This window comes from Anomaloglossus baeobatrachus, chromosome 9 (genome assembly GCF_048569485.1).
Source record: "Anomaloglossus baeobatrachus isolate aAnoBae1 chromosome 9, aAnoBae1.hap1, whole genome shotgun sequence".
In the NCBI taxonomy this organism is placed as follows: domain Eukaryota; kingdom Metazoa; phylum Chordata; class Amphibia; order Anura; family Aromobatidae; genus Anomaloglossus; species Anomaloglossus baeobatrachus.
The window spans coordinates 39,730,195-39,755,206 of NC_134361.1; the positions used below are offsets into that span (position 1 = coordinate 39,730,195).

Consider the following 25,012-nt stretch of genomic DNA (forward strand, 5'->3'; position numbering starts at 1 on the left):
CAGCACCTTTGGCAATGGGGGACCCCGCTGTGACGTGGCCTGCTCTGCTGCCTTGCAGCTGCAACTCTGTGTCGCCTCAGCCGAGCGTTGCTTGCTGTGCCGGATTCCGGTCGGGAACCGCCTCCGCTTTTTTCCGGGCGGACTGCCGGGGCCGTTGTCATCTGGGGCGTGGCCTCTTCCGGGATCGCTTTCGGGTTCAAGGCTGGACGGGGCACCTTCCGGGCGCTTGTCTGGCGTGGAGCCGGTACGGGTGCTGGGACGGTGACTGGCTGGTTGCTGGCAGCTTCCTTGGGCTGGTCCTCGTGGGCCAGTGGAACGAACACCGCTGCCGGTGCTGGTGGCAGCGGACCAAGCGGGGTGTCAGCGGCAGGTGCAGGCGGTGAGGGAGGCAGCGTGGCGGGCAGGGGCAGGCCGGGCCCCTCAGCCTGGTCGTCCGGTCCCTGAGGGACATAGGGGCATGGGTCGCTTACCCGCTCCTCCAAGGTTGCCTCCACTTCACAAGCCCGCACGGCTGCAGCAAGCTCTGCCATCTCGGCCGTCCATCGCTCCAAGATATAGCGTGCCTGCGCCTGGATCCGCTGGCACATGCGTTCCGTCTGGGCTTCTACCCAGGCCGCTGTTCCAGTCACGGGCTCCTGCACTCCGGGCTTGCCAGACGGGTCGGCCATGTTGCTCTGATGGTGTCCAGGAACAAGAAGGGTGGCAGGGTCCTAGAGTCCGTGCCCTTTATCTGCTCGGTCACATGTCGCAGAATCTTCTCTTTCAAGCCTGTTAGTTTCACTTTGCGACTTCCGGCTCGCTTTCCGGCCACATTCCCAGGGGGCGGGGCTTCGGCTTTCGTGCTCTTTTCTTGGGGAAGAAGACGCTGGGCTGTGGTTTCACGTCCAAATGACGGCAAGATGACGACTTCTGAACATTTGGCAACGGATCACTGCTGACTGTCCAATACAAGGCGCACTTCCACAAGGTAAGTGGATGGGTAAGTATCCTGTTCGTGACGCCAAGTTTCGGGGTGTGCCGCCCCCGTGCCAGCAGCTGACGCTGCTCGGATCCGGGCCTTCAGGGGTGGTGGCTCGAGGGTCTCCGGACCCGGGGGTCTCGCGGACACGCCGAATAAATGGGGGGACATGCATGTACGGGCTGGGCCGTAATAAGCTCGTGACGCCACCCGCGGTGTGTGGTGAGGTGGGACACCACCGCTGCTGTTATGGGGCACCCGGGTGAGATATTTTGCAGCAAGTTGTTAACCCCTCCGTGGGCAGGGATGGTGGCCCTGGGACCCGGTTGGCGTGTGCAGGGGATGGGGACCGCAGGGGGTGCTGGTGTACTCACTGTTAGTAAAACACACAAGTCTCTGGTAAACCAAGGTGATGGTGGCTGGTGCCGCGGCCGGTTGCGTTCTGGTCCCCCACCCGGCTGGTGGTCTCTATCCTTGTCCTGCACTGCTGTGTGAAAGGTGGACTTTCCTAGTGTGAAACTCAGGAGTTCGCTCCCGGCTGGATGTGGCCTAAGGAGCCGTGCCCGCAGACGCTGGCCCGTGGGATCTATGGGCCCTGGCGGTGACCTCTTATCCCTAATCGGTGGGCTGTTGTCCTCTATGAGGGACTTTGGGTGGGACAGGACCTCTAGTCCTGGCCTCAATCGGTTAATTAACCAGCTCCAGTAGGTTCTGGTCCTGGCTTCAGGGTCTGAGTACCCCCTCTTTGTGCTACGGTTTCCGGGTCAGTTCCCCGTGTCGGTACCGGTGGGCTACAACCCTGTCCCGGTCCACCTCGGTTTGACCGAGCCGTCTTCCCGTCTCCTGCTGACGGAAACCACCGTCTGCCTCCTAGCCAGTGGCACCAGGGCTCCTACCCTGGTACCGTTCAACTTGAGCTACACTTAGCTCTGGCCCACACTCCTCTCCAAACTGAACTTCAAACACTTTCTGCTTGTTTTCCCGCCCCAGGCTGCCTAAACCCCTGGGTGGGCGTGTCCCAACTGCCTGGTTTAGTAGTAAGACTAGTGTCTTGTAGGCCTGCTCACTAGTCAGGGCAAGTCCAGAGTCAGCCAGGGCCTAGGCACGTGTTGCATGCATGGGGGAAAAGGACATACCTAGTGATATTAGTGAGCTCAGAGATCAGTCACAGATCAGTTGAGTGGTGATCCCTATCCCCTCTCCCTAGCATCAAGGCCTACCTTTACATCTTCCCTGCTTTATCCCTCCTCTTGCACTGCACGCTGAGCATTGCCGCGCCCCGGCGTTACAATAGGACAGGAGGTGGCTTTAATTCAATGTGAATGATGCTACTAATTGAGGAAAATACCAATACCAGAAACCGTCCATGGATAAGATAGGCACGGGTTCTGCAAGAAACAATTCATGTTTGCTAAATAGCGGCAACGTGGATTTTTATTTTCATCTGTTCCTTTATCGCTCTTAACATTGGAAAGGGAGCAATGGCTGATTGTGTTATTTCTAAATTTCAGTTCCACTGGCAAAACCTCTTGATGACCATGGACCTTACAGGAGCGGGGACCCTTATCTTGGGTTTTTGCGTTACATGTCTTGTTCTTCTCATCATGTGGGTAGAGAACAATAAGCGGAAGAAGATGCCTCCTGGACCAACTCCTCTCCCTCTTATAGGAAACATCCTGCAGCTGAACATGAAGGAGCTACACCAGTCATTCAAGAAGGTGAGAGCAAAAAGGGCCCATCCAAGTCCTTTCTTGGAGTTTGCTAATAGCACCCTAATGTGGTAATAGCAGTTGTAAAAATTATGTTCTACTTTTTCCTTAAACACATAAAATGTGGTCCAGCCACCTTGTCGTTAGTCCATAGCTACAGAGCACGGCAAATCTCCCACCACCTACGACATATCCCCAATGCCTCCACCTGACTGGCATGCCATGGGACTTCATTATAATGCTGTGTGATGCATTTGTAATATCAAGGATAACCAGAAGAGGTGCCAGAGATGCCACCGGTAGGAAATGCTCTGTCCATCAGCTGCCGACTATCAACGTGGCAGCTGTAATAGGGTAATGTGATACTTTTTGTTCAGCTCTGATGACTAAATAAAGGATCATCTAAGGCAACACATTGTGGAGTGCGATGTGATTGAGGGATTAAAAGAAAACCAAAAGGATCAGTCATTCGCCACTCAAAAGGACCCTAGACTAGACATAAAATAGTGTATCACTTGCTGGATACTTTAGTGACAGTCACTGTACATTAGAGATGAGCGATGTTCGAGGTTCACCAATTTCATGTTCGAGTGATTTTGGGGGGTGTTCGAGACAGTCGACGAACTCGAGCTTTTTGCTAAAAGCTCGACAGTTCGAGTTACGTTCGAAAACGGTTCGAGCACCAAAAACGTGGCTTTTCACAGTAAGGCTATGTGCACACGTTGCTGTCTGCATGCGTCCTGCGTACCCAGCACAATCCCTCTCTCTTTCCTACTCACCGATCACGGGCGTCTTGCTGCACGGCTGTCACAAATCTGCGGCGTCTCTTCCTCTTTTGAAAATGGCTACCGCTTCATTATTCATTCAGTAATTCCGTGCTTTCCCCGCACACCGGCGCCCATGATTGGTTGCAGTCAGACACTCCCCCACAATGAGTGACAGCTGTCTCACTGCAACCAATCACAGCCGCCGGTGGGCGGGTCTATATCGTGCAGTAAAATAAATAAATAAGTAATAATTTTTTTTTTAAAAAAAATGCGGTATCCCCATATTTGATACCAGCCAGGATAAAGCCACACGGCTGGAGGCTGGCATTGTAAGGATGGGGAGCGCCACGTTATGGGGAGCCCTCCAGCCTAACAATATTACCCAGCAGCCGGCCCGGAATTGCTGCATCCATTAAATGCGACAGTCCCGGGACTCCACCCAGCTCATCCCGAATTGCCCTGGTGTGGTGGCAATTGGTAAATAATGAGTTAATCATGCCAGGCGTCTCCCCGAGATACCTTCCATGATTAAACCGAAGTGAAAGTAAAGAAACACACACAGCAAAAAATCCTTTATTTGGAATAAAAGACAAAAAAAACCTCATTTACCTTTTTATTAATCCCAAAACAACAATCCAGGTCTGAAGTAATCCACACGACACTGTCAGTTCTGCTAGCTCTGCTACATGAAGATGACAGGGAGCACTCTGTGTCCTCTCCATGTACGCATGTTCCTCATTGGAGCCAGTGGCTGAATGGATAGAGTGGTCGCCTAAGAAGCAGTACTTCACGAGTTCTAGCCCCCTGGCTGTCCCGGTAAAAAATTTAATTTAATTTTAAATTAGAATTATTTATTTATAATTCTAATTTAATTTAATTATGCACTGAGGGGAGGAGCCGGACATCAGCTGTGAGCCACACCTCTAATATCGGAGCAGTTCACGGAATGAGGCTGCATTGCTCTCTCTCTTTCTCTCAGTCAGTCAGTCTCAGTCAGTCAGTCTCAGTCAGTCAGTCAGTCTCAGTCAGTCAGTCAGTCAGTCTCAGTCAGTCAGTTAGTCTCAGTGAGTCAGTCAGTGAGTTAATCAGTCTCCATCAGTCAGTCTCAGTCAGTCAGTCTCAGTCAGTCTCAGTCAGTCAGTTAGTCAGTCTGTCAGTCAGTCTCAGTCAGTCAGTCAGTCAAGTCTCAGTCAGTCAGTCTCAGTCAGTCAGTCAGTCTCAGTCAGTCAGTCAGTGAGTCAGTCAGTCTCAGTCAGTCAGTCTCAGTCAGTCAGGTCTCAGTCAGTCAGTCAGTCTCAGTCAGTCAGTCTCAGTCAGTCAGAGTCAGTCTCAGTTTCAGTCAGTCTCTCTCTCTCTCCTCTCTTCTCTCTCCTCTCTCTTCTCTCTCTCTCCTCTTCTCTCCTCTTCTCTCTCTTGTCTATCTCTCTCCTCTCTCTCTTCTCTCTCTCTCTTCTCTCTCCTCTCTCTCTTCTCTCTCTCTCTTCTCTCTCCTCTCTCTCTTCTCTCTCTCTCCTCTCTCGCTTCTTTCTCTCTCAGACCTGGCGATGATCAGCTGATGTGGTCACCTGACGGAATCAGCTGACACTATAAGCCGAGCGGTGAGGCCGGCTTTTTACCTCCCGGCCGGCTAAACTATCAGCTGATGCTGTCGGACAGGAGTCTGCACAGAAGTGTGTAGGTTTTTTTTGCACTGATGCATCATTTGATTGCATACAAGCCGTTTATACAATCAGCTGCTGTATCATGTGATTCAGGCCCTTGAACCTGACACATCATCTGATCACTTTGCCTTCCAGCAAACCGATCAGATGATATTGGATCCGGTTTGGACTGCGCGGGACCCTGGACCCAGGATTACTGTGGAGGGGGGTTCTTTATTTCAATAAAGATGGAGTCACTAATTGTGTTGTGTTTTATTTCTAATAAAAATATTTTTCTGTGTGTTGTGTTTTTTATCTGTACTAGAAATTCATGGTGGCCATGTCTAATATTGGCGTGACACCATGAATTTCGGACTTAGGGCCAGTTGATAATATACAGCTAGCCCTAACCTCATTATAACCCAGCGAGCCACCCGTCACCAGGGCAGCTGGAAAAGTTGGATACAGCGCCAAAAGATGGAGCTTCTATGACAGTGCCCTTTTCTGGGGCAGCTGCGGACTGCAATTCGCAGCAGGGGTGCCCAGGAAGCTTGGGCACCCTGATCTGCGGATTCCAATTCCCAGCTGCCTAGTTGTACCTGGCTGGACACAAAAATTGGGCGAAGCCCACGTCATTTTTTTTTTAATTATTTCATGAAATTCATGAAATAATTAAAAAAAAAGGGCTTCCCTATATTTTTGGTTCCCAGCTGGGTACAAATAGGCAGCTGGGGGTTGGGGGCAGCCCGTAGCTGCCTGCTGGACCTGGATAGCATACAAAAACATAGCGAAGCCCACGTAATTTTTTTTTGGGGGGGGACAAAAAACTCCTGCATATAGTCCTGGATGGAGTATGCTGATTCCTGTAGTTCTGCAGCTGCTGTCTGTCTGTATGGAGGAGAGCAGACAGCAGCTGCAGAACTACAAGGCTCAGCATGCTCCATTCACTAGTGTATGCAGGAGAGCAGACAGCAGCTGCAGAACTACAAGACTCAGCATCTGCATACAGTCCTGGATGGAGTGAGTTTTTTGCCCACCAAAAAAATGACGTGGGCTTCGCCATATTTTTGTGTGCTAGCCAAGTACAGCAGGCAGGTATGGCTGCCCCCAACCCCCAGCTGCCTATTTGTACCCGGCTGGGAACTAAAAAAATAGGGAAGCGCTTTTTTTATTTCATGAATTTCATGAAATGATTAAAAAAAATATCGACATGAGCTTCGCCCCATTTTTGTGTCCAGCCAGGTACAACTAGGCAGCTGGGTTAGCCCAATCTTTCTGGACCCCTCTGCTGCGAATTGCAGTCCGCAGTTGCCCCAGAAAATGGCGCTTTCATAGAAGCGCCATCATCTGTCGCTGTATCCAACGCTTCCAGCTGCCCTGAAGCCGGGTGGCTCACTGGGTAATAATGAGTTAATACTAGCTTTGTTTTACTAGCTAGTATTAAACCAGAGATTCTTAATGTCAGGTAAGTTTGACGCGGCCATTAAGAATCTCCAATTAAGGGTTAAAAAAAGACACCACACAGAGAAAAAATACTTTAATAGAAATAAATACACAAACACACTTAGAGACTCCATGTTTATTACTCCCTGTCAGCCCTCCACGATCCTGCTCTTCTATCTTCTTTCTCCTTCAACCCATGCAGTTCTGCTACATCAGACAGCACAGCATGGGAGGAAGACACTGCTGCTCCCATGCAGTCTATTTACTCGGTGAGAGTGAGAAGAGGCTGCAGGCTGTAAGCGGTGACGTCACCGCTGACAAGCGGGTTACCATAGCAACGTGCTCTGATCATGTGATTCCCGGTGCCACTGCGGGCTGTAAGCGGTGACGTCACCGCTGACAGGCGGGTGCTATAGCAACGGTGATCTCCGTTATTGACCGGCTGTGGCAGCCGGTGAATAACAGAATGGGGAAGCAGAACGGGGAAACCGACCATGTGCCAGAGCATTTCGCCGGTATACAGAGATGCTGGAACGATCACCGCGTACCGGAGAGATGCACTGACAGGACCTAGCATGACGTCATAGCCATGTGACCAGTCTATAGCCAATGAGATAATAGACACGTGACTGGTCACATGCTTTTTTTGACATCACGAAAGGTCCTATCATCAGTCCTGGTTACCGGGAGGACGCAGCGATTATCGGAAGGAAAAGCGGCGGGAGACAGAGTGCAGGACGCATCGCGGGGACCTGTAAGTTTAATGGCAATGTTTATTAACTGTATGTGTACATTTATAATGTGTTTTTATGTGTTTGTGTTTGCCTGCCATTGTTTTCAATGGGGCTCGAAAGGTTCATCGAACGGTTCGTCGAACCGAACTCGATCGGGGCCTCCGTTCGATGAACCGAACTCGAGCGTTCAGAGGCTCGCTCATCACAGCAGATGTGCAAAGAAGTTTATGAAGCTGGCTCAGCAGTTGAGCCTGCTCCATATACAGTTGTGTTATAAAGTCAACACTTGCCTGTAACTTTTAAGATCGGAGCTAGTTCTAAAATGTGCTGGTTATTTTAGAGCCTTGATCTCAGGAACGTTAGAGGTCCGAGGGGTCCAAGTCTGGGTGGTCAATATTGGGAATAACCCTTTAGTGATCATCCTGTTACAATTTTTAATTTGTAATAAAGCTGTATCCAGCACTCATGGCAAGGTTCAATAAAAAATTGCTATTTATTGGAAAAGTTTAAAATCCAAAAATATAAAAAAATACACGTGTATAGACTGTTATGTGTTTCGAACCATAGAACATGGGTTCTAAGTTGGAACTGAGTAGTGCACTACCTAGCTGATTATACCGTGGACTGTGTCTCCAAAGGAGGATCGGCTCAAGTGATACTTTTTGTTTTTTGCCTATGATCACCAGGCAGGGAACATTGGCACTATTTACTTGATTAATGCCACTCTGCATTAGGTGGCCTAGAACGCCCCTGTATAGAAGAAAAACCTGTAGAACTCACAATGTTGAAGGGGAAGCTCCTTAATTTTCCAGGATCAGTCTTGGTTGTGTAGGTTGGAACCACAGTAACCATTAAAGAGTCTAGGACTTTTATACTGATGGCTCCTATTTGGTATGGGTCAGGAGTATCTTATAATCGGGGGTGAGACACCCGGCACCCATGCAAATCAGCTGTTCCTGGTTCTGGTAACAGCCAGAAGTGTTCAGCACAGAACAGCTACATAAACTGTTTAGTGTCCACGACTGGGTACTGCACATGTGCCCACTATTCATATCAATACAGGGCAGATGTGCAGTACCCGGCCACAACCACTATACCATTGACGGAGATGTGCTGTACAGCTCCGAAACTAAGCCCTTCTGGCTGTTACTAGCATCGGGAACAGCTGATTGCTGTAGGTGTCAGGTAGTCCACCCTCCTGATCAGATATTGATGACCTACCAATGGAATGTCCATCAGTAGAAAAGTTCCAGACAACACCTTTCATTGCTGATACCATGGTTATCTGTCTACATATACTGAGGTCAACATTACCCCTTGAAGCCCTTTTTTTAATTTGTGCACACTTCTGGTGGTCCAGTATTGGGAAAACATGGTTGCTTATTTCAAAGCCAGTATCATGCCTTTCCATATATCATTTGGTGCTGCAGGTAAAAGGAGCTAGGTTGCAAAACCAGTTACAACGCATTGGAGGTATGGCAATGATGGCAATGTTTCTAGATAAAAGTAATCAAGCTTTTTTTTATTCTTGGCTAACCTCTTAATATGTCAGTAATCTCTGTAACTACACACTTGTGTGTTAATCCTTCTTTAGCTTGGAAAGGTTTATGGAGATATTTTCACTGTCCACCTTGGGCCAAGACTGGTGGTTGTGCTCCATGGATTCGATGCAGTGAAGGAAGCGCTAGTGGACAGAGCCGATGTCTTCACCAACCGGGCAAAAGTTCCATCAGCAGAATTCATATTTAAGGGCTATGGTAAGCATCAATCATCTCAGCTGCACTCAATCAGGAGTGTTTAGATCCTTCTCTGGACTGAAAAATAAAAAGTAATTGTCTTCATGTTGAGCTCATGCATTGGTAGATGCCATTATTGAGAAGACAGATCATATATGTTGAAACATGATGTACTATTTTGTCTTCAGGAGTTATTATAAGTAATGGTGAGCGATGGAAGCAACTTCGGCGATTTTCCCTCACCACATTGAGAAATTTTGGAATGGGTAAGAGGAGTGTGGAAGAGCGGATCCAAGAGGAGTCAAGTTTTCTTAGAGATGCGATTAAGAAACTTAAAGGTGGGTATAAGAATCACCATGTCATAATAGATACTAGGTTACATAGTAATATGAGGTCAATATCAACAGATGCAAATAGCAAAATAATAATAATCTAACACAAAACGTTATTGATGGATCCATTAAAGCCCGCTTTACACACTACAATATATCTTACGATGTGTCGGTGGGGTCACGTCGTAAGTGACGCACATCCGGCATTGTAAGGTACATTGTAGTGTGTGACAGGTACGTGCGATTGAACGGTAAAACATTCATCGCATGCACGTCGTTCAATTCCTAAAAATTGGACGTCAGATTGTTCATCGTACCAGGGGTAGCACACATCGCTGTGTGTGACACCCCGGGAACGATGAACAGATCTTACCTGCGTCCTGCGGCTCCCGGCCAGCAATGCGGAAGGAAAGAGGTGGGGAGGATGTATACGTCCCGCTCATCTCCACCCCTCCGCTTCTATTGGCCGGCTGCCGTGTGACGTCGATGTGACGCCGAACGTCCCTCCCACTCCAGGAAGTCGACGTTCGCCGCCCACATCGAGGTCGTATGGATGGGTAAGTACGTGTGAAGGGGGTTAATCGTTTGTGCGGCACATTCAACAAATTGAACGTGCCGCACATACGATGGGGGCGGTTACGATCGCATACAATATCGTATGCGAAATCGTAACATGTAAAGCAGGCTTAAGGCTAGGTTCACATTTCCATTGTTTTAAATCCATGAGGTCCGTCAGCGACGGATCATTCGTTTTTTAGATGTTAACTGACGCAACGGATGTGTTTTTCACAGGATTCCTTTCACCGGAATCCTGTGAAAAATCTGATCCGTCGCATCCATTACATCCGCTGTGCGTCCGTTTTTTGACTGATCAGTCATGATCCGTTTGTGTTTGGGACAGCCCAGTGGGTGTGCCAAACATGCTGGGCATGCTCAGTAGAGCATGACGGAATCCAGCGCTGGATTCCGTCGTAAGACGGATTACGACGGAATCCAGCATCATAGACAAACATTACAAGCTTGACGGATTCCTGCGCGGTGCGTTAATTTTGACGGCCCGAAAAATGTTACATTCTGCATTGTGTCCACCCAGTGCAGCGGATGCAACGCAAGGTAATCAGTCGCAATCCGCCACTAATACAAGTCTATGGGACTTGTATCCGCTAAACGGATTCCGTTGCTTACCAGAGCCGCGGATTGTGACTGATACAATTTAACGGAAATGTGAACCTAGCCTAAGCCGTAGACGTAATTATCTTTTAACTTACATGGGATTCTAAAAGGACCTTTCATCAAATTTGTCATGCTGAACTAGACACACCATGCAGTTGTGGCTGCAGAATGTACTATCATTATTTTTTTTATTTCACCTCTCTGTGTTGGAAATATCAGCAATCAAATTTTTGCACATAATGAGTTAACTTTAGTTAAGTCATGGACTTTATGGACTTTCATGAGTTAACTTTAGTTAAGTCCAAGTGGGTGTTATCAGATCATTTTCACTGGGGGGCGTGTATTTCTGTCTGCTGTAAGACACTGACCAATCAGAAGCAAGCAGCAACATAGAAGTGCAGAATGACCTGTTAAGATGTCAGCAAGGCCATATGACCTGATGGACCACAGGTCCTACCAGCTGGAGTATGCACCATAAATATTGCTACTTCCAATAGGTGGCACTAGCGTTCAAATCCTCTTCCTCTCTGAAGAGACAATTTGCATATTTAATTTCCAAGAGGAGAATTCCAAGGCATTTAAGTCTCCTCATACTAATAAACACAGGAGCTGTGGAAATTAAGCGCAATAGGGTCTTACCCTTATAGGTACAGGGCACGGGTAGGGGGAGCAATACTACTCACCAAATGTAGTTGTGAAAGTCACAACTACTATAATCGCATGTAGAAGTGGACCACGGCAGCGGCAACCCAAGCGGCTGATAACAGAGAAAAGTATAGAAATAGGGTTTCTAAAAGCCGTGCCAATGATCACAGCCAGGACATCAGATTAATGTGACTTTATTGCAGCATCGGTCTACGCGCACTATGGCTATTTAATGTACACTTGTATCTTACATGGTAGATTTGATGTTGTCTTTTCTATGGTTCTGAGGAAGGGGGCAGAGCTCCTGAAACGCGTAGACCGATGCTGCAATAAAGTCACATTAATCTGATGTCCTGGCTGTGATCATTGGCGCGGCTTTTAGAAACCCTATTTCTATACTTTTCTCTGTTAGTCTCCTCATACTGGCATGTCACTCTCCACAAGGAAAAACCTTGCCCTTATATCTTAGTCTTTGTCTCTCACCCAGCCAAATCAAGTCTCATACTTTGCACTGAGGAGGGGCAATGCCCCAAAACACTGTGTCTGCAAATTGAGATTCTGATCTGGCTGATATACTAAATCATACGGCAAAGCTCGTTGAAGGGTCAATATGGAAATTTAGAATTGATATTTCCAATAGGTGGCGCTAGGGTTCAAGTTATCTTTCTGAAGAGATACACAACACAGACGTGTGGAGATATTAATTGGAGTTAATCTAGATACTCAATGGGATTTAGGTCGAGACTATGATTTTCACACACATGAATATGCTTTGATCTAAACCATCCATTGTAGGTCTGACAGGATGTTTACGGTCGTCGTCCTGATAGAAGTTGAACCTATGCCCCAGTCTCGAGTCTTTTGCAGCCTCTAATGCATTTTCCTCCAGGATTGCCCTGTATTTAGATCCATCCATCTTCATATCAATTCAATCCCTGCTGAAGAAATTCCTCCCCATGGCAGGAGGCTACCACCACCATGTTTGTTAGAGGGGATGGTGTTTTCAGGTTGAGGTGCAGTGTTAATTTTCCCCTACACATAGCATTTTGCATTTAGCACAAAAAGCTCTACTTTGATTTCATCTGACTAGATCACCTAGAGCACCTAGCATGTGTAAGGAAGGAGGTGATCTGGTCAGATGACGTCAAGGTAGACATTTTGGGGTTAAATTCAAAATGCTAAGTGTGGGGAAAAACTAACATTGCACATTATACAGAAAACACCATTCCCACTGTCACACTTGGTGGTGGTAGTGTGGCGCCCTGGACAAGCCAGGACGTCACAGGTACTGCAACAACACACCCCACACCCCGGTTAGGAACATCTAAGTCAGACACAAATCCTTGTTGCTTCCCTCCAGGGGCTGATGTCCACACCAGGTAGGGCGGAGCCAGGTGGTTGGCGCCTCCCACCGAGGAGTTCACAGTCCTGGAGGCGGGAAAGAAGGTCAGATAGTAAAAAGGAGTTGAAGAGTGAGGGAAAGAGAAAGGAGTAGGAGCAGACTGACCGTGTCCGGGTACATGGCCCGGGCACCTAGAGCAAGGTTGGCAGATGGTGGTGACCGTCTGCAGGAGAGGCCGATTGACGCACAACCGTAAGGACCGGGGATGGGCGGTGGCCCGCCGGTACCGGATCGGGGAGCGAAGAGAAGCCAGCACCATCCGGCAGGGCCTACGGACCCTGGCCAGGCTAGGAGTCGCCGTTAAACCGGTCAAATCCGTCAGCGACGGGAACCTCCGGGGTTTCCCAGCAGTAAAGACCCGACTGAAGGCAACCGTCCAAACCGTGAGGGAGATAAAGCTACCGCCAGAGCTAGAGCTCCCAGGACCAGAGCCTGCGGGCAAAAAGGGGCTCCCTTAGCCAACATACCGCTGGGGAGCGGGTTACCGGTGGGAAGCCATCGGGGCCGAGAACATAACACCGGTGCAGGGAGAGACAGTTACCGGCAACCTACCGGGAGTGACCGTCGCAGCCATCTGTGGGACTCGTCCATCCAGCCGTTTGTTTTACCAGAGACTCCGTGTGCGTTACTGGCTGAGTAAGTACCACCGTGCCGTCTGGCACTGCGCTGCCCCGCGACCCAGCACCTGGCCAAGCCCCGCAATCCATCAAACAGACAACAACTCCAGGCCCCGGGACTACCAAAATCCCCCTACCCACGGAGGGGAGAGAAACATCCCAGCTGCTCCCTGTCATTGCTCCCGGGATCCCCGTACAGAGCAGCGGTGGTGCCCCAACCTCACCACACACCGTGGGTGGCGTCACAAACCGACATCCCAAACACCAACAAACCACCCCTTTCACTCACGGGCGAGGAGCGCCGCTCGAGTCCCCGGATCCGGCCCACCGCTCGAGTCACCGAGCAGCAGCAGCAGCGTCGGACCCGAGCGTGGTGAGCGCAGTGCCCCGCCGCCCGCGACAGTAGCATACTGCTGTGAGGAGGCTTTTCTTCAGCAGGGGCAGGGAAGTTGGTCAGTGTTGATGCACAGATGGATGGAGCGAAATACAGGCCAATTCTGGCGGAAAATCTGGATACAGGCTGCAAAAGACTTGCGACTGGGGCATAGGCTCACCTTTCAGCAGGACAATGACCATAAACATCCGGCCAGAGCTATTATGGATGGTTTAGATCGAAGCATATTCCTGTGTGTGAACGGCCAGACACAGTCAAGACCTGTATCCCATTGAGAATCTGTGGGAAGACTTGAAAATTGCTGTTCACAGATGCCTCCATCCAATCTCACTGAGCATGAACGGATGTGCAAAGAAGGGGAAAAAATGTCAGCCTCTAAAAGTGCAAAGCTGAAGAGACATCCTCGAAAGATGTGAATCAGTAATTTCAGTGAAAGGTGGTTCTACAAAGTGTTGACTGAGGGGGGTTGAATACAAATGCACCTCACAATTTTCAGATTGACATTTTTTTAAATATTTAGAAAACTATGGATTACTTCCTTTATAACTCACTAGTGCTTGCTACTTAGTGTTATTATATCTCATAAATTACCAATAGGTTTGTGGTTGGAATATCACAAAATGTGGAAAAGTTCATGGAGTATCAATACTTTTTCAAGGCTCTGTACATATAAATCTATTACCTATTTTAAAAAATGGTATCAATATCATAAAGGACGATTTGACTGCTCATATTATTTTTCTGATAGTAGGACAACACATAAGATTACATGTTAAAAAGTCATTTGGGAAAGCCAATTACATCAAATAAAGTATACATTTTGTTTTAAGGGAAAGTGACTGCTCTTCTAAGATTACGGTAAATTCATTACTTATTTTTTTGAAGGTTCCTCCTTTGACCCAACTTATCTATTGACTTTGGCGGTTTCTAATGTAATTTGTTCCATTGTCTTTGGTGAGCGTTTTGACTACGAAGATGAAAAGTTCCTTAGTCTATTGGCTATGTTGAAAGAATCCTTCAAGATTATAAACTCATCAACTGGACAGGTAATATAATTAGTTGTCTGATATTCCAAGGCTTCAGATGCTGAACTATTATAGATGTGATTCCCCCAAATGGAGAACCTTACATTTGGGAAACAAATCTGTAGATAATTGTCATGAGATGTTAGGCTCTGCATACACCTGCTGGCACGGCGTTGTTAGACTCTGTTCACACCACAGAGTCTGACAAGCAACCTGAGGCTTCTGGATTGTTTAGCCTGAGCCAGGCGTCGGCTGGTTCAGGTTCACTGGTCTTCAGCTGTACAGGAGTTAATTTCTGCAGACTTGTGAGCAGGACCTAAGAGCTCAGATTGCTGATTGCCTTGTGCAATTGTCTCCTCTCTAATTTAGGCCTCTTTCACACGTTCGTGAAAAACCACGCACGTTTTTCACGGACGTGTCAGAGGTGCGTTTTGCCCTCCGTGAGAGTGTTTATGGGCTACGTGTGTTCTCCGTGTGTTATCCGTGATAACACACGGAGAACGTGAACTTTCTACTCACCTGTCCCTGGCTTAGCTGTCCGTGGTGCTGATCTTCGGTCTCCGATCCTGCCGACTCCCCGCTGCTGCTGCTTCCGGCCGCAGTGAAGTGAATATTCAATTAGCATAATGACCGGCGGTCGGCAGCAAGTGACAGCAGCGGCAGAGACAGGAGGGCAGGAGAAGGTGAGTAAAAGTTTTTTTTGTTCTCTCAGAGACGCGTCTTATCTCCGGTGCGTGTCACATGGAACACATCCATGTGGTCCGTTTGCATTACGTGTGACACGTTTTCGGTCTGTGTGACACCTGTGATGCTGGAGAGAAAACGGACATGTCGGCGTGAGAAACACACGGACACACGTAAGTATGGAACGGACACACGTTCCGTGCGAAAATACTTACATGTGTCCAAAACCATAGGAATACCTAGGTCTACGTGTGTACGTGTCTCCGGTACGTGAGAAAACTGCCAAACACGTACCGGAGGCCTAAAGCACAGCTCTTTTTCAGTATGCACCGATGATACCTTCAGTTTTAGCGCAAGCGATTCCCGGTCTTGATGGTTATTCTGTTTATGGTGATCCGTGTGGCACTTTTGAGTGGTGTGAACATTCTGTAGCACCCCTGCGCTACCAGGTGGCACAAATGCAACCCGTGGAACCCAAACCCCAGAATATCCATGCCAGTAAGTACACCAGCACCTTCAGGCCACATACACAACACCGACACTAACCTGGGAGACTGCCTTGTAACAGGTAAAAGGGGAGGGCACTGATTGATTGTAGCCACCCAGCCTGTTGGGAGAGACCCAGTGAGGGGGAGGGGCGAGTGGTCAGTTGAGAAACTGGCAGGAAGTGAGTAGTCAGTTTAGTGAGGAGTTGAGGAGGAGTAGGAGTTTAGTGAGGAGAAGAAGGAGAGAGGAGTGAAATGAAAGAGAGAGTAAAGTACTGAAAAACACACCTGCAGAGACAACGGAGAGCTGTAAAAGGAGTGAGGACTGTGGAGTACAGAACCAGGCACTGTGGGTTACCTGTGTAAGCAGCAGTCTCCACGAACCACGTAGGGCCTGTGGAAGTTCGGAACCAAACTCACGGGACTCGGCACAAGGTGGGGTTCAGACCCTAGGACAGTGGGACACTTTATGGTCAGCTGTTAACTCTGCTGGGCGAGAAGATCTCCAGGGTCAATCGCCAACCTAAGAAGCCTGAAGCACAAGCAGCAAAGAGGGGACCAGGGACTGAACCCCTTAAATAGTCCAGGCTGCCTGCATTAGGGCCCAGACTGAAGAGAAGGGACTTCCAAGTAGCTCCACGCCACGGAAGTCCAATCACAACAAGTGTGCACGGAGGACAGCCATCCCAGGTCCAGCTGGCATGGAGAACAAGGACAGCGGGTACACCTGGAACTGGCACCCGTGGTTCCACCATCATCAAAAGTAAACAAAGTAAGTTAAACTGCAACATTGGTGTGGACTGTTCCCTTAACGGCGTGCACTCACATAGACTGTTTTCCCACTACAACCCCCATCATCCACTGCTGGGGCCTGTCCCTGCTTGTGGAGATCTCTAACCATGCAGGCTGCATCACTCCATAAGCCCTAGCAGAAACCTGCAGCGGCGGCCCCAGTATAACCTGGCCGCACACCGCAAATGGCGTAGTCGACAAACACTTTTATTATTTTATTTTATTTTTACCAAAAAACCCTTTTTCTTTCCTGAGGGACGGCACTCCAAGGGCCACGGTACTGGGCTGCAACCACGACTGACCCCACCTAGCACTACAGAGCCCGGGACCGAGTACCCTACAGCCCTTGGGTGTCACAATTCCCTTGTTGCGCGTTACTGCATTCCCTTTTACCTTGTTCCCAGTACACATATTGTCTCTCCTATGTGTTTTGAGTGCTGTGTATTCGAATTTCCATTCTCTCTTGTCTGTGTCATTTTGTACGGTTTTGTCTTTGTGTTCTCTGGCCTGCCACAAGTTTGTGGGAGAGAGGGAGTAAGATCAGGGCTCGGACAGGAGTTAGGGTCACACTTGGGGCTCGGACCTGGCTACCATCAAGCCTACCTTCAAGATAAGGGACAGCGCAGGGTCTCAAGTCTGATGGCGAGCATAGAGGCCCCTGTCCTGTCATTTCATACCTCATGACACAATTCATTTTATCCCACTGATTGAAAAAATTTGGCAGCAACGGTAAGTAAATGAAGTCAAAAGACTATCATGAAGATACTGAGCCTCTACACACATTCTGTAATTTCCTGCTATGAGTTATGTATATGATACAGTGGGGAGAATGCTGTCCTGCAAGGAGAGAACATAGTGGGAAATAGACATATGACAACCTATGAAAGATCTTTCCTCGCCATGGCTGGATTAACAATGATGGAGTCTAGTTGTTTTAGATATTGAGTGAGGACCTTTCTTCTCCGAAGAGTGGAAGCAGAAGAGCAAAGATGGTGGTGGGATGGATGCAGGAGCAGTTGAATCAAGTAAAATATGTGTATTTAATAAATGATGACATCAATTATTTGAATGATTTTTGCTTGAGAGATGGAGGAGTCTCCCATGAAAGTGCCATATTTGCTTTCCCATAGTGCCAAAGTAATTTATTTTTTTCACATGACCAACAATCCTGTTGTAAAACGTATTTTCTATAAAAAATGCATATATTTTTTTTTCCATTTTAGCTGCTCAACTCTTTCCCAGGAATATTCCTTCGTATTCCGGGACCACACCAGAAAGCTTTTAGTAATATCTATACCATAAAAAAGTTTGTGATGGAAAAAGTGAAGGAGCATCAAGAGACCCTGGACCTGAACTGCCCCAGGGATTTCATAGATTGTTTTCTTATAAAGATGGAGGAGGCAAGTAAGATGAGTATAATGTGATATATATGTTCATATTTAAAGGGAACCAATCACCAGGATTTTCGTATATAAGCTAAAGCCAGTGCTATACTGGCACTATCAGGCTTATTCTATACATACCTGTAGTGGTCAGCTCGGATGTTTAAGTTTTGAAATCCAAGAAAGTAAAGTTTATAAAATGTTCAGCTTCTTGAGTGACAGCAGCTGAGGATCAGATAATATGTGGGGGGATTCATAGTTATTCCCTCCTCATGTTAGAATTAGCATAAGTATTATAAAATCGATCTAGCAGGACCTCTGTGAGGTCATACCCATGTGACCAGAAGGGGCGGGGCTTCAGCAAATAGGAAAATGTTGCTTCCTGATATCAGCTTTGTTGGCTGAGGCCCCGCCCATTCTGGTCACATGGGTATGACCTCACCACAGGTCCTGGAAGTGAAAAGTTACATCGATAAGTGATGATTGAAAAAAACTATTTTACTGCAATGTTTTATTTACTACTTTTCTAGGACAATAATGTCCCTAACACAGAGTTCCACTTCGAAAACTTATTTGCTACTGTGATGACTCTCTTTTTTGCTGGGACAGAAACAACAAGCATGACTTTAAGGATCGGTCTGAGGACTTTACTCAAACATCCAGAAGTTCTAGGTAGATATAGTCATTTATGTAACTTGGGCATAAGTCTCAGGCTTAAAGAAGTGGGTCACCCATATTCATTATTGGCCCTGTCCATATTATGTTGAGAAACAAGGTTTCTCTCAAATACGTTGTGTTGCCAATAGTGCCTGTGAGCGGCGCTATTGTGGACTACTGTTTCCCCATTGCCTGATCCCCGAGCTCCGTGACCTCTGCGATACGGTGATGTTGTCGCGGGCGGGGAGGAGGGTGTCAGCACACCGCGCCCACCCCTTCTGCTCGGGTCCGGCTGCTCAGTGGTGGCTCGAGCCATAGGCCGGATCCCGGGGGTTTCCTCGAGCGGCACTCCTCGCCCGTGAGTGAAAGGGGGTTTTGGGGTGTTGGGATAATGTCCGTGACGCCACCCACGGTTGTGGTGATTGAGTGTACACCACCGCTGCTCTACGTGGAGGTCCCGGGGATGGTGAGGCGGAGCAGCCAGTTGTTGCGTTGTCCCTCCGTGGGTAGGGGTTGATGATCCCGGGGCCCAGTGGGGTGCGGGGGCGCAGGGGCAGCGCTGTGCCTTGCGGCACGAAGGTACTCACTCAGCCAGTAAACACGACACAGTTCTCGGTAAACAAACGGCTGGTTGGACGGGTCCCTCGGACGGTTCACGGTGCTGCGGTTCCCTGCAGTTAGCGGTGACGGTCTCTTCCCTGCACCTTGGAAATGTTTGTTTGGTAGCGATGGATTCCCACCGGTTACCCGCTCCCCGACTGCAATCTGGGCCGGAGGAGCTCCACACTTTGCCCGCAGGCGCCGGCCCTGGGAAACTGGTGCCTTGGCGGTGGCGGTGTTTCCCCGTTGTGGTTGGACCTTTGCCGTCAATCAGGACTTGCTTGTTGGGAGATCTACGTCCCCTTCACTAACGGATTTAGCAATTTACAGCGACTCCAAGCCTTGCTGGGATCCGAAAAGCCCCTGCTCTGGTGCTGACTGCCCTTTGTATCTGCTCCAGACCACCGGGCACACAGCCAACAGGGTCCTTCCAGTAACCTCCAGACAGTCCCACTGCAGACCTTCACCGCCGTCTGCTGACCTTGCTGACTCCGTCTGGGCACACAGCCACAGACCAACTTCAGGCTTTCTGTCACTTCACTGCTGTTTCACTTCACTCTAGCTCCCTCCTGAGCTACACTCCGTTGTTTTCTCCTTCCACTTCCTCCTCCTTTCTCTATCTGCCTGGAACTTCCTGCCTCCAGAGCTGTGGCCTCCTAGGTGGGCGGACACCAACCGCCTGGCTCCACCCCCTGGTGTTGACACCAGCCTCTGGAGGAAGGCAACAAGGATTTGTAGGTTAGCTGGTGTACCTGCAGGGAATGTGGGTGTGTGTGTGTGTTGTTGTGACCTGTGACCCCTGGCTTGCCCAGGGCGTCACAATGTCACATCAACTTCCTGCTTGCCTGACATCACCACGACCAGCCCCAGTCTTCCTGAGTGACTGGGGGCTGTGGGTGGCATTTCACTGCTCATCACAGCCCAGAATGTCTCCTGCTTGCGCGCTCTGCAGTGAAGGAGGAGAGAGCAGGGAGACGCTGTGCTGTGACGCTGGGCTATGATGAGTGGTGAAACTCCGTCCACAGCCCAGTCACTCAGGAAGATTCCGGCCATCCTCAGTTGACGTGACATCACCAGATCTGCGTCCACCCTCAGTTGACGTGACATCACCGAATTCCAGAGCTCACAGAGCCCGGGGTCACGCAAAGAGGGGGAGTGGACCGCAGTAGCGCCTCTTACAGGCACTATTGGCAACATAAGGTATTTGAGAGAAACCTTGTTTCTCAACATAATATCGATGTGGCCTGTAATGAATACGGGTAAACCACCCCTTTAATCATAGGTAAAGGTATATACTAACAATCAATTACTTAGATGAGAAAGAAATACCCCTTCATTCCACAAGTCATAGTCAAAATCCATTGGGAAGTGCAATATTCTAATCTTATTTTTGATTTAAGCATTATGATTTAAGAAATTTATTGACAATAAACTTTTTTTCCCTTAGCTAAATTTCAACAAGAAATTGACCTTGTTGTTGGCTGTAACCGATGCCCATCTGTGGAGGACCGAAGTAAAATGCCTTATACAGATGCTGTTATATATGAGATACAGAGATGTGGAGACATCTTGCCTTTGGGTGCTCCACATGCAGCTGCTGAAACCACTGTCTTTAGAGGATACACAATCCCCAAGGTTGGAAAAAAATAACTCTTTGTATGGCATGCAGTTTAGTGCCACGTTACACCCCCCTCTGACTGACCTCATTGTAACCACAACTTGCATGTATGCACATGGGCACGGCCTGAGCCCGGCAATGTGTGCATAGTATCAGTGCCAGTGCGCGTACAGTGTGGGTGGACACATTAACGGGAAAAGTTTTACTAGAGAACAATATCCATGAGATGGTTGGAAGACCTTCAACTTGTTCACTTCAGATAATGTTGACTCTTCTTATTACTCGAAAAGTGTGTAAGTTTTCAGAGGTTGTTACTGTTGAAACTACTAAAGCAGGAGCAGAATTAAAGGCAGTGGGATGTATATGGAACCAAATTTGTACCTGAAAGTAGGTTATCTTGTAATTCTTCTGTGTGACATGCCTTTGTCTACCTTGGAGAAGAAATGGCTCAGTATGGAGTTTTATTTGCTATACTCAATAGGAAAGAGTGCTCAAATGAGCTCTCTTTTAGAAGGAAAAACTACATACTCTGTTTTTAAAGTGTTTGTCCACTACTTGGATAAATCCTTGTCATGCCATATATTTGGCCCTATTAAAATACAAAAAAATATACTCACCTCTTGTACCAGCTTGGTTTCAGCAGTGTCAGAGCTCACGTTCCTGGGACTCACGTGATGTTACAACCTCATTCCCAATCACTGAAGGCTTCTCTCTCTCCACCTTCGGATATATGAGTTCCTGAGACTCGCGTGACATTACAACCTCATTCCCAATCACCGAAGGCTTCTCTTTCCCCACGTTCGGATGTATGAGTACTCAACAGGAAGTGAGGATCAGTTGCAGCTTTCACTTCCTGTTCATTAACTCACATGTCCAAAGGTGGGAGAGAGAAGCTGGTGGTGATTGGGAGCGGGGCATGTGTGACGTCACAACCTCACGCAAGCCCCGGAACGTGAGCGCTGACATGACTGTAACCGAACCGGCACAGAAGGCGAGTTTAAGCTTTTTTATTTCAATAGGACCAAATCAGAAGAGTTTGTCCTAGTAGTGGTTTTCTTAAAGGAAATCTGTCAGTAGGATCAACCCTCTTAAATGGTCTATATGGGCATGTGTGTCATAGAAAATTGTATAAAAATGATATCCTGATACAGTATCTGCTATCCGATGTCGTATTCCAGAGAAATCCATGTCCATCCATTTTCTTAATATGCCAATAACTTGTTAAGATCTATGGGCGGACATAGATCTCCAGGAGAATCTGTCCCCAGAGCTTATTTTAAGTGACAGAGGTTATTGTTATTAGTGATGAGCAAGCACTAAAATTCTTGAATGCAGGTCAGACACTCGATTTGAGTAACGAGCATAAGGGAAGTCAATTTTGAAACTCAAGCATTTTCCCAGAAGATCCCCCTAGGAAGGCTTGGGGGTTGGAAGCAAAATCAGTGAAATGGATGGAAGCAGCGCTCAAATGAAATGGGAACTAAATAAATATATAATGTGAAAAAATGAAGTGGGGTCTCCCACATTTTTGAAACCCAGCCAAGGTAAAGCAGACAGCTGGGGTCTGATATTATCAGGCTGGGAAGGTCCATAACTATTGTTCCCTTCCCAGTTTAAAAATATCTGCCCGCAGCTAACCCATAATTGGCACATCACATAAGATGCACCAATTCTGGAGCTTTGCACGGCTTCTCCTGATTGCAGTGGTGCGGTGGCAATAGGGGTAATATTTTTGGTAGCATTAGTAATGGAGAGGCATCTAGCAGACACCCGTATGGCTTTTTTTTTAATAAATTGGTTAATCAGGGCAAGAGACTGGGAGTGTTTTTTAAATTAACTTTTTTTTTTTATATAGGTTTCTATATAATTAGAAGTTTTACACTAAGTTGTAATATACACATGGACCCTGCGGTCTTATATTATTTTATGTGGATTAGTACAGTAAATAGCTGGTTCTATTTTTCATCATTTCTATTTCATCTTCTTGAAGGGCACCACAGTGTTTCCTCTCTTGACCTCAGTGTTGAAAGATCCCAAATACTTTCAAAACCCAGATAAGTTTGATCCAGATCGCTTTTTGGATAAAACTGGAGGTTTACGGAAGAATGAAGCATTCATACCATTTTCAACAGGTACGGATCAGTGAGAGACGTTAGGAGCAGCTGAGGGTGAAGATTGCAATATGAGACAAGTGACAGATTTAGACCTTGAGAGTCATTTTCCATTCTTGACTCTCAATATTAAACGTGTTTCCTTTATTTTGGCATCTGTAGGGTTAACGTCAGTATTCCTTGCCAGCAAGCAGGCTAATTATCAGCTCAGGTGTTTACAGTTTGGGACCACTCTCAGTCCCAGTATATACCCTCTGCTACCAGCAGAGGGTGCCGGTTATTCTCTTTGCCATTTGAATGCTTGGTCTGGAGGTGGAAGGACCTGCTGAAAACCCTCTGCTGAAGTTGCTGGTGTGGTTGCAGTCTAGGTGCTGACTGCAGCAGTCTGTTGTTGTGTTTTCTCCTGCTTGTCTTATTTCCCTGGTGTGTTGTTCTAGGGCAGAGGTGAGGCTAGCAGCCATCACCTGCCCACTCCCTAGCCAGGGACTATTGTAGGGTCATCTCAGGGCTTCAGGTTCCTGCTCTGAGACAGATGAGGAACCTGTATAGGGACTGGTTAAGAGTGCAGGGTGGCAAGTAAGTGGGGGAGGTGAACATCTCCCCTCTCACTAGCATTAGGGCTCACCATTGTTAAAGCGTCCCTGGTGTACCCCTTGTTTGTTGTGGTGTGACCCCTGTTGGTGTGCGGTTTGTCTCACGCTAGACCGTCCCCAGTCCGTGCCGTGACATATAATTATTGAATGACTTTTACCTTTTGTTATTCTTATAATCCTTATATTTTTTCCTTTTTGCCTACAGGGAGGAGAATCTGCCTTGGGGAAGGAATGGCAAGAATGGAGATCTTTCTTTTCCTCACCTACATATTACAGAATTTCAATTTGAAATCTGATGAAGACCCTTCTTGTATTGATCTCACCCCACTACCTAATAGCAATGGTGTAGTCCATCGCCCATATAACATACAGTTGGTTTCTCGCTGACTCAATGGTGTAACCTAAATATTCCTGTTTCCAATTAATGATCCCCTCAATTATCAGTTCCAGCTAAGGTCTACTTATACTCATGGAAGTCAACCATGGGGCTCAAGGAGGCTCAATATTTCGAGGTCAACCAAAATCTCTACAAGCACTACTGAACAATCCTGCACAAACTTGTTCAATGGATATCAATTGTCAAATTAATGGAAATTGATCTGATGTGTAATGAATAAACTGGTTAATTACATAATCGATATCATGACAATATTTTGTTGTCAAAAGGTAGACATAATGGTTAGACACAAGGAATTAAGAGATGGACAACCCTATGCATGACAAGATGGAATTATCAGCCTGAGATGATCGGGTTTTATGTGCCATGTAAAAACAAACTTCACAGAACAGCTTTCTAACTTCTGTGTATCTAATGTGAGCACTATGGCCCAATGGATGACCATCAAACTCGACATGAGGCTTTCTGTAAATCAGGGAAAATTTCACACGCGCTGATGTTCTTTATAGAAGGGGTAAAATAGTCCACATTATAGTCACATTGACAAAGCTCTATATCACAGAATACATGGCGAGGTGAGAATGGTGAAGGAACCTCTTACTTCTTGGTTTACCAGGCATCTTTGGTTATCCCTTAAAAGTCTTAAAGTGGTGATCCACTACAAAGCATAGTGGCCAAATTGATGTTAATCTGAAAGAGAAGGCTTTTTCGAAATACCTTCTGTTGTCAAGTCTGCCTTTGAGCGGTGCTATCACTGTCTGCTCATCCCCATCACGTGACTCCAGGCTGTAGTGATGTCCGGTGATGTCATGTCACCTTCCGAAATTGGAAGTTGACCCAGCAGCACCAAGGCTCCGTGAGTGACTGGACTATGGGCGGAGTTTCAATGCACATCATATCATAGTTAAGCATCTCGTGTGCTCTTTTGCCGCAAGAGCGATGCTGGGCTGTGCTAAGCGGTGAAACTCTGTCCACAACCTAGTCACTCACAAAGACTGGGTCCTGCCTCGGTGATGCTGGGTCAACTTCCAATTCCGGGAGTTGACGTGACATCATCAGACATCAGAGGTCACTGCGGCTGGGGGGGTTATGTGATGGGGGATGAGCGGACAGTGATA

At 47.6% G+C, this 25,012-nt stretch overlaps 1 protein-coding gene across 1 annotated transcript in view; it reads left to right on the forward strand.

Moving 5' to 3' along the window:
• LOC142251094 (cytochrome P450 2A13-like) overlaps window positions 1-24,115 on the forward strand; it is a 36,713-nt gene extending 12,598 nt beyond the window's left edge. The window contains exons 2-10 of the mRNA XM_075323607.1: window positions 2,470-2,676; window positions 8,846-9,008; window positions 9,176-9,325; window positions 14,436-14,596; window positions 17,760-17,936; window positions 18,449-18,590; window positions 20,623-20,810; window positions 22,784-22,925; window positions 23,703-24,115. Coding sequence (XP_075179722.1) covers window positions 2,491-2,676; window positions 8,846-9,008; window positions 9,176-9,325; window positions 14,436-14,596; window positions 17,760-17,936; window positions 18,449-18,590; window positions 20,623-20,810; window positions 22,784-22,925; window positions 23,703-23,884 — 1,491 coding nt within the window. The 5' untranslated portion in view covers window positions 2,470-2,490 and the 3' untranslated portion in view covers window positions 23,885-24,115. The remainder of the gene's footprint in view (window positions 1-2,469; window positions 2,677-8,845; window positions 9,009-9,175; window positions 9,326-14,435; window positions 14,597-17,759; window positions 17,937-18,448; window positions 18,591-20,622; window positions 20,811-22,783; window positions 22,926-23,702) is intronic.
• Window positions 24,116-25,012: the final 897 nt, after the last annotated feature.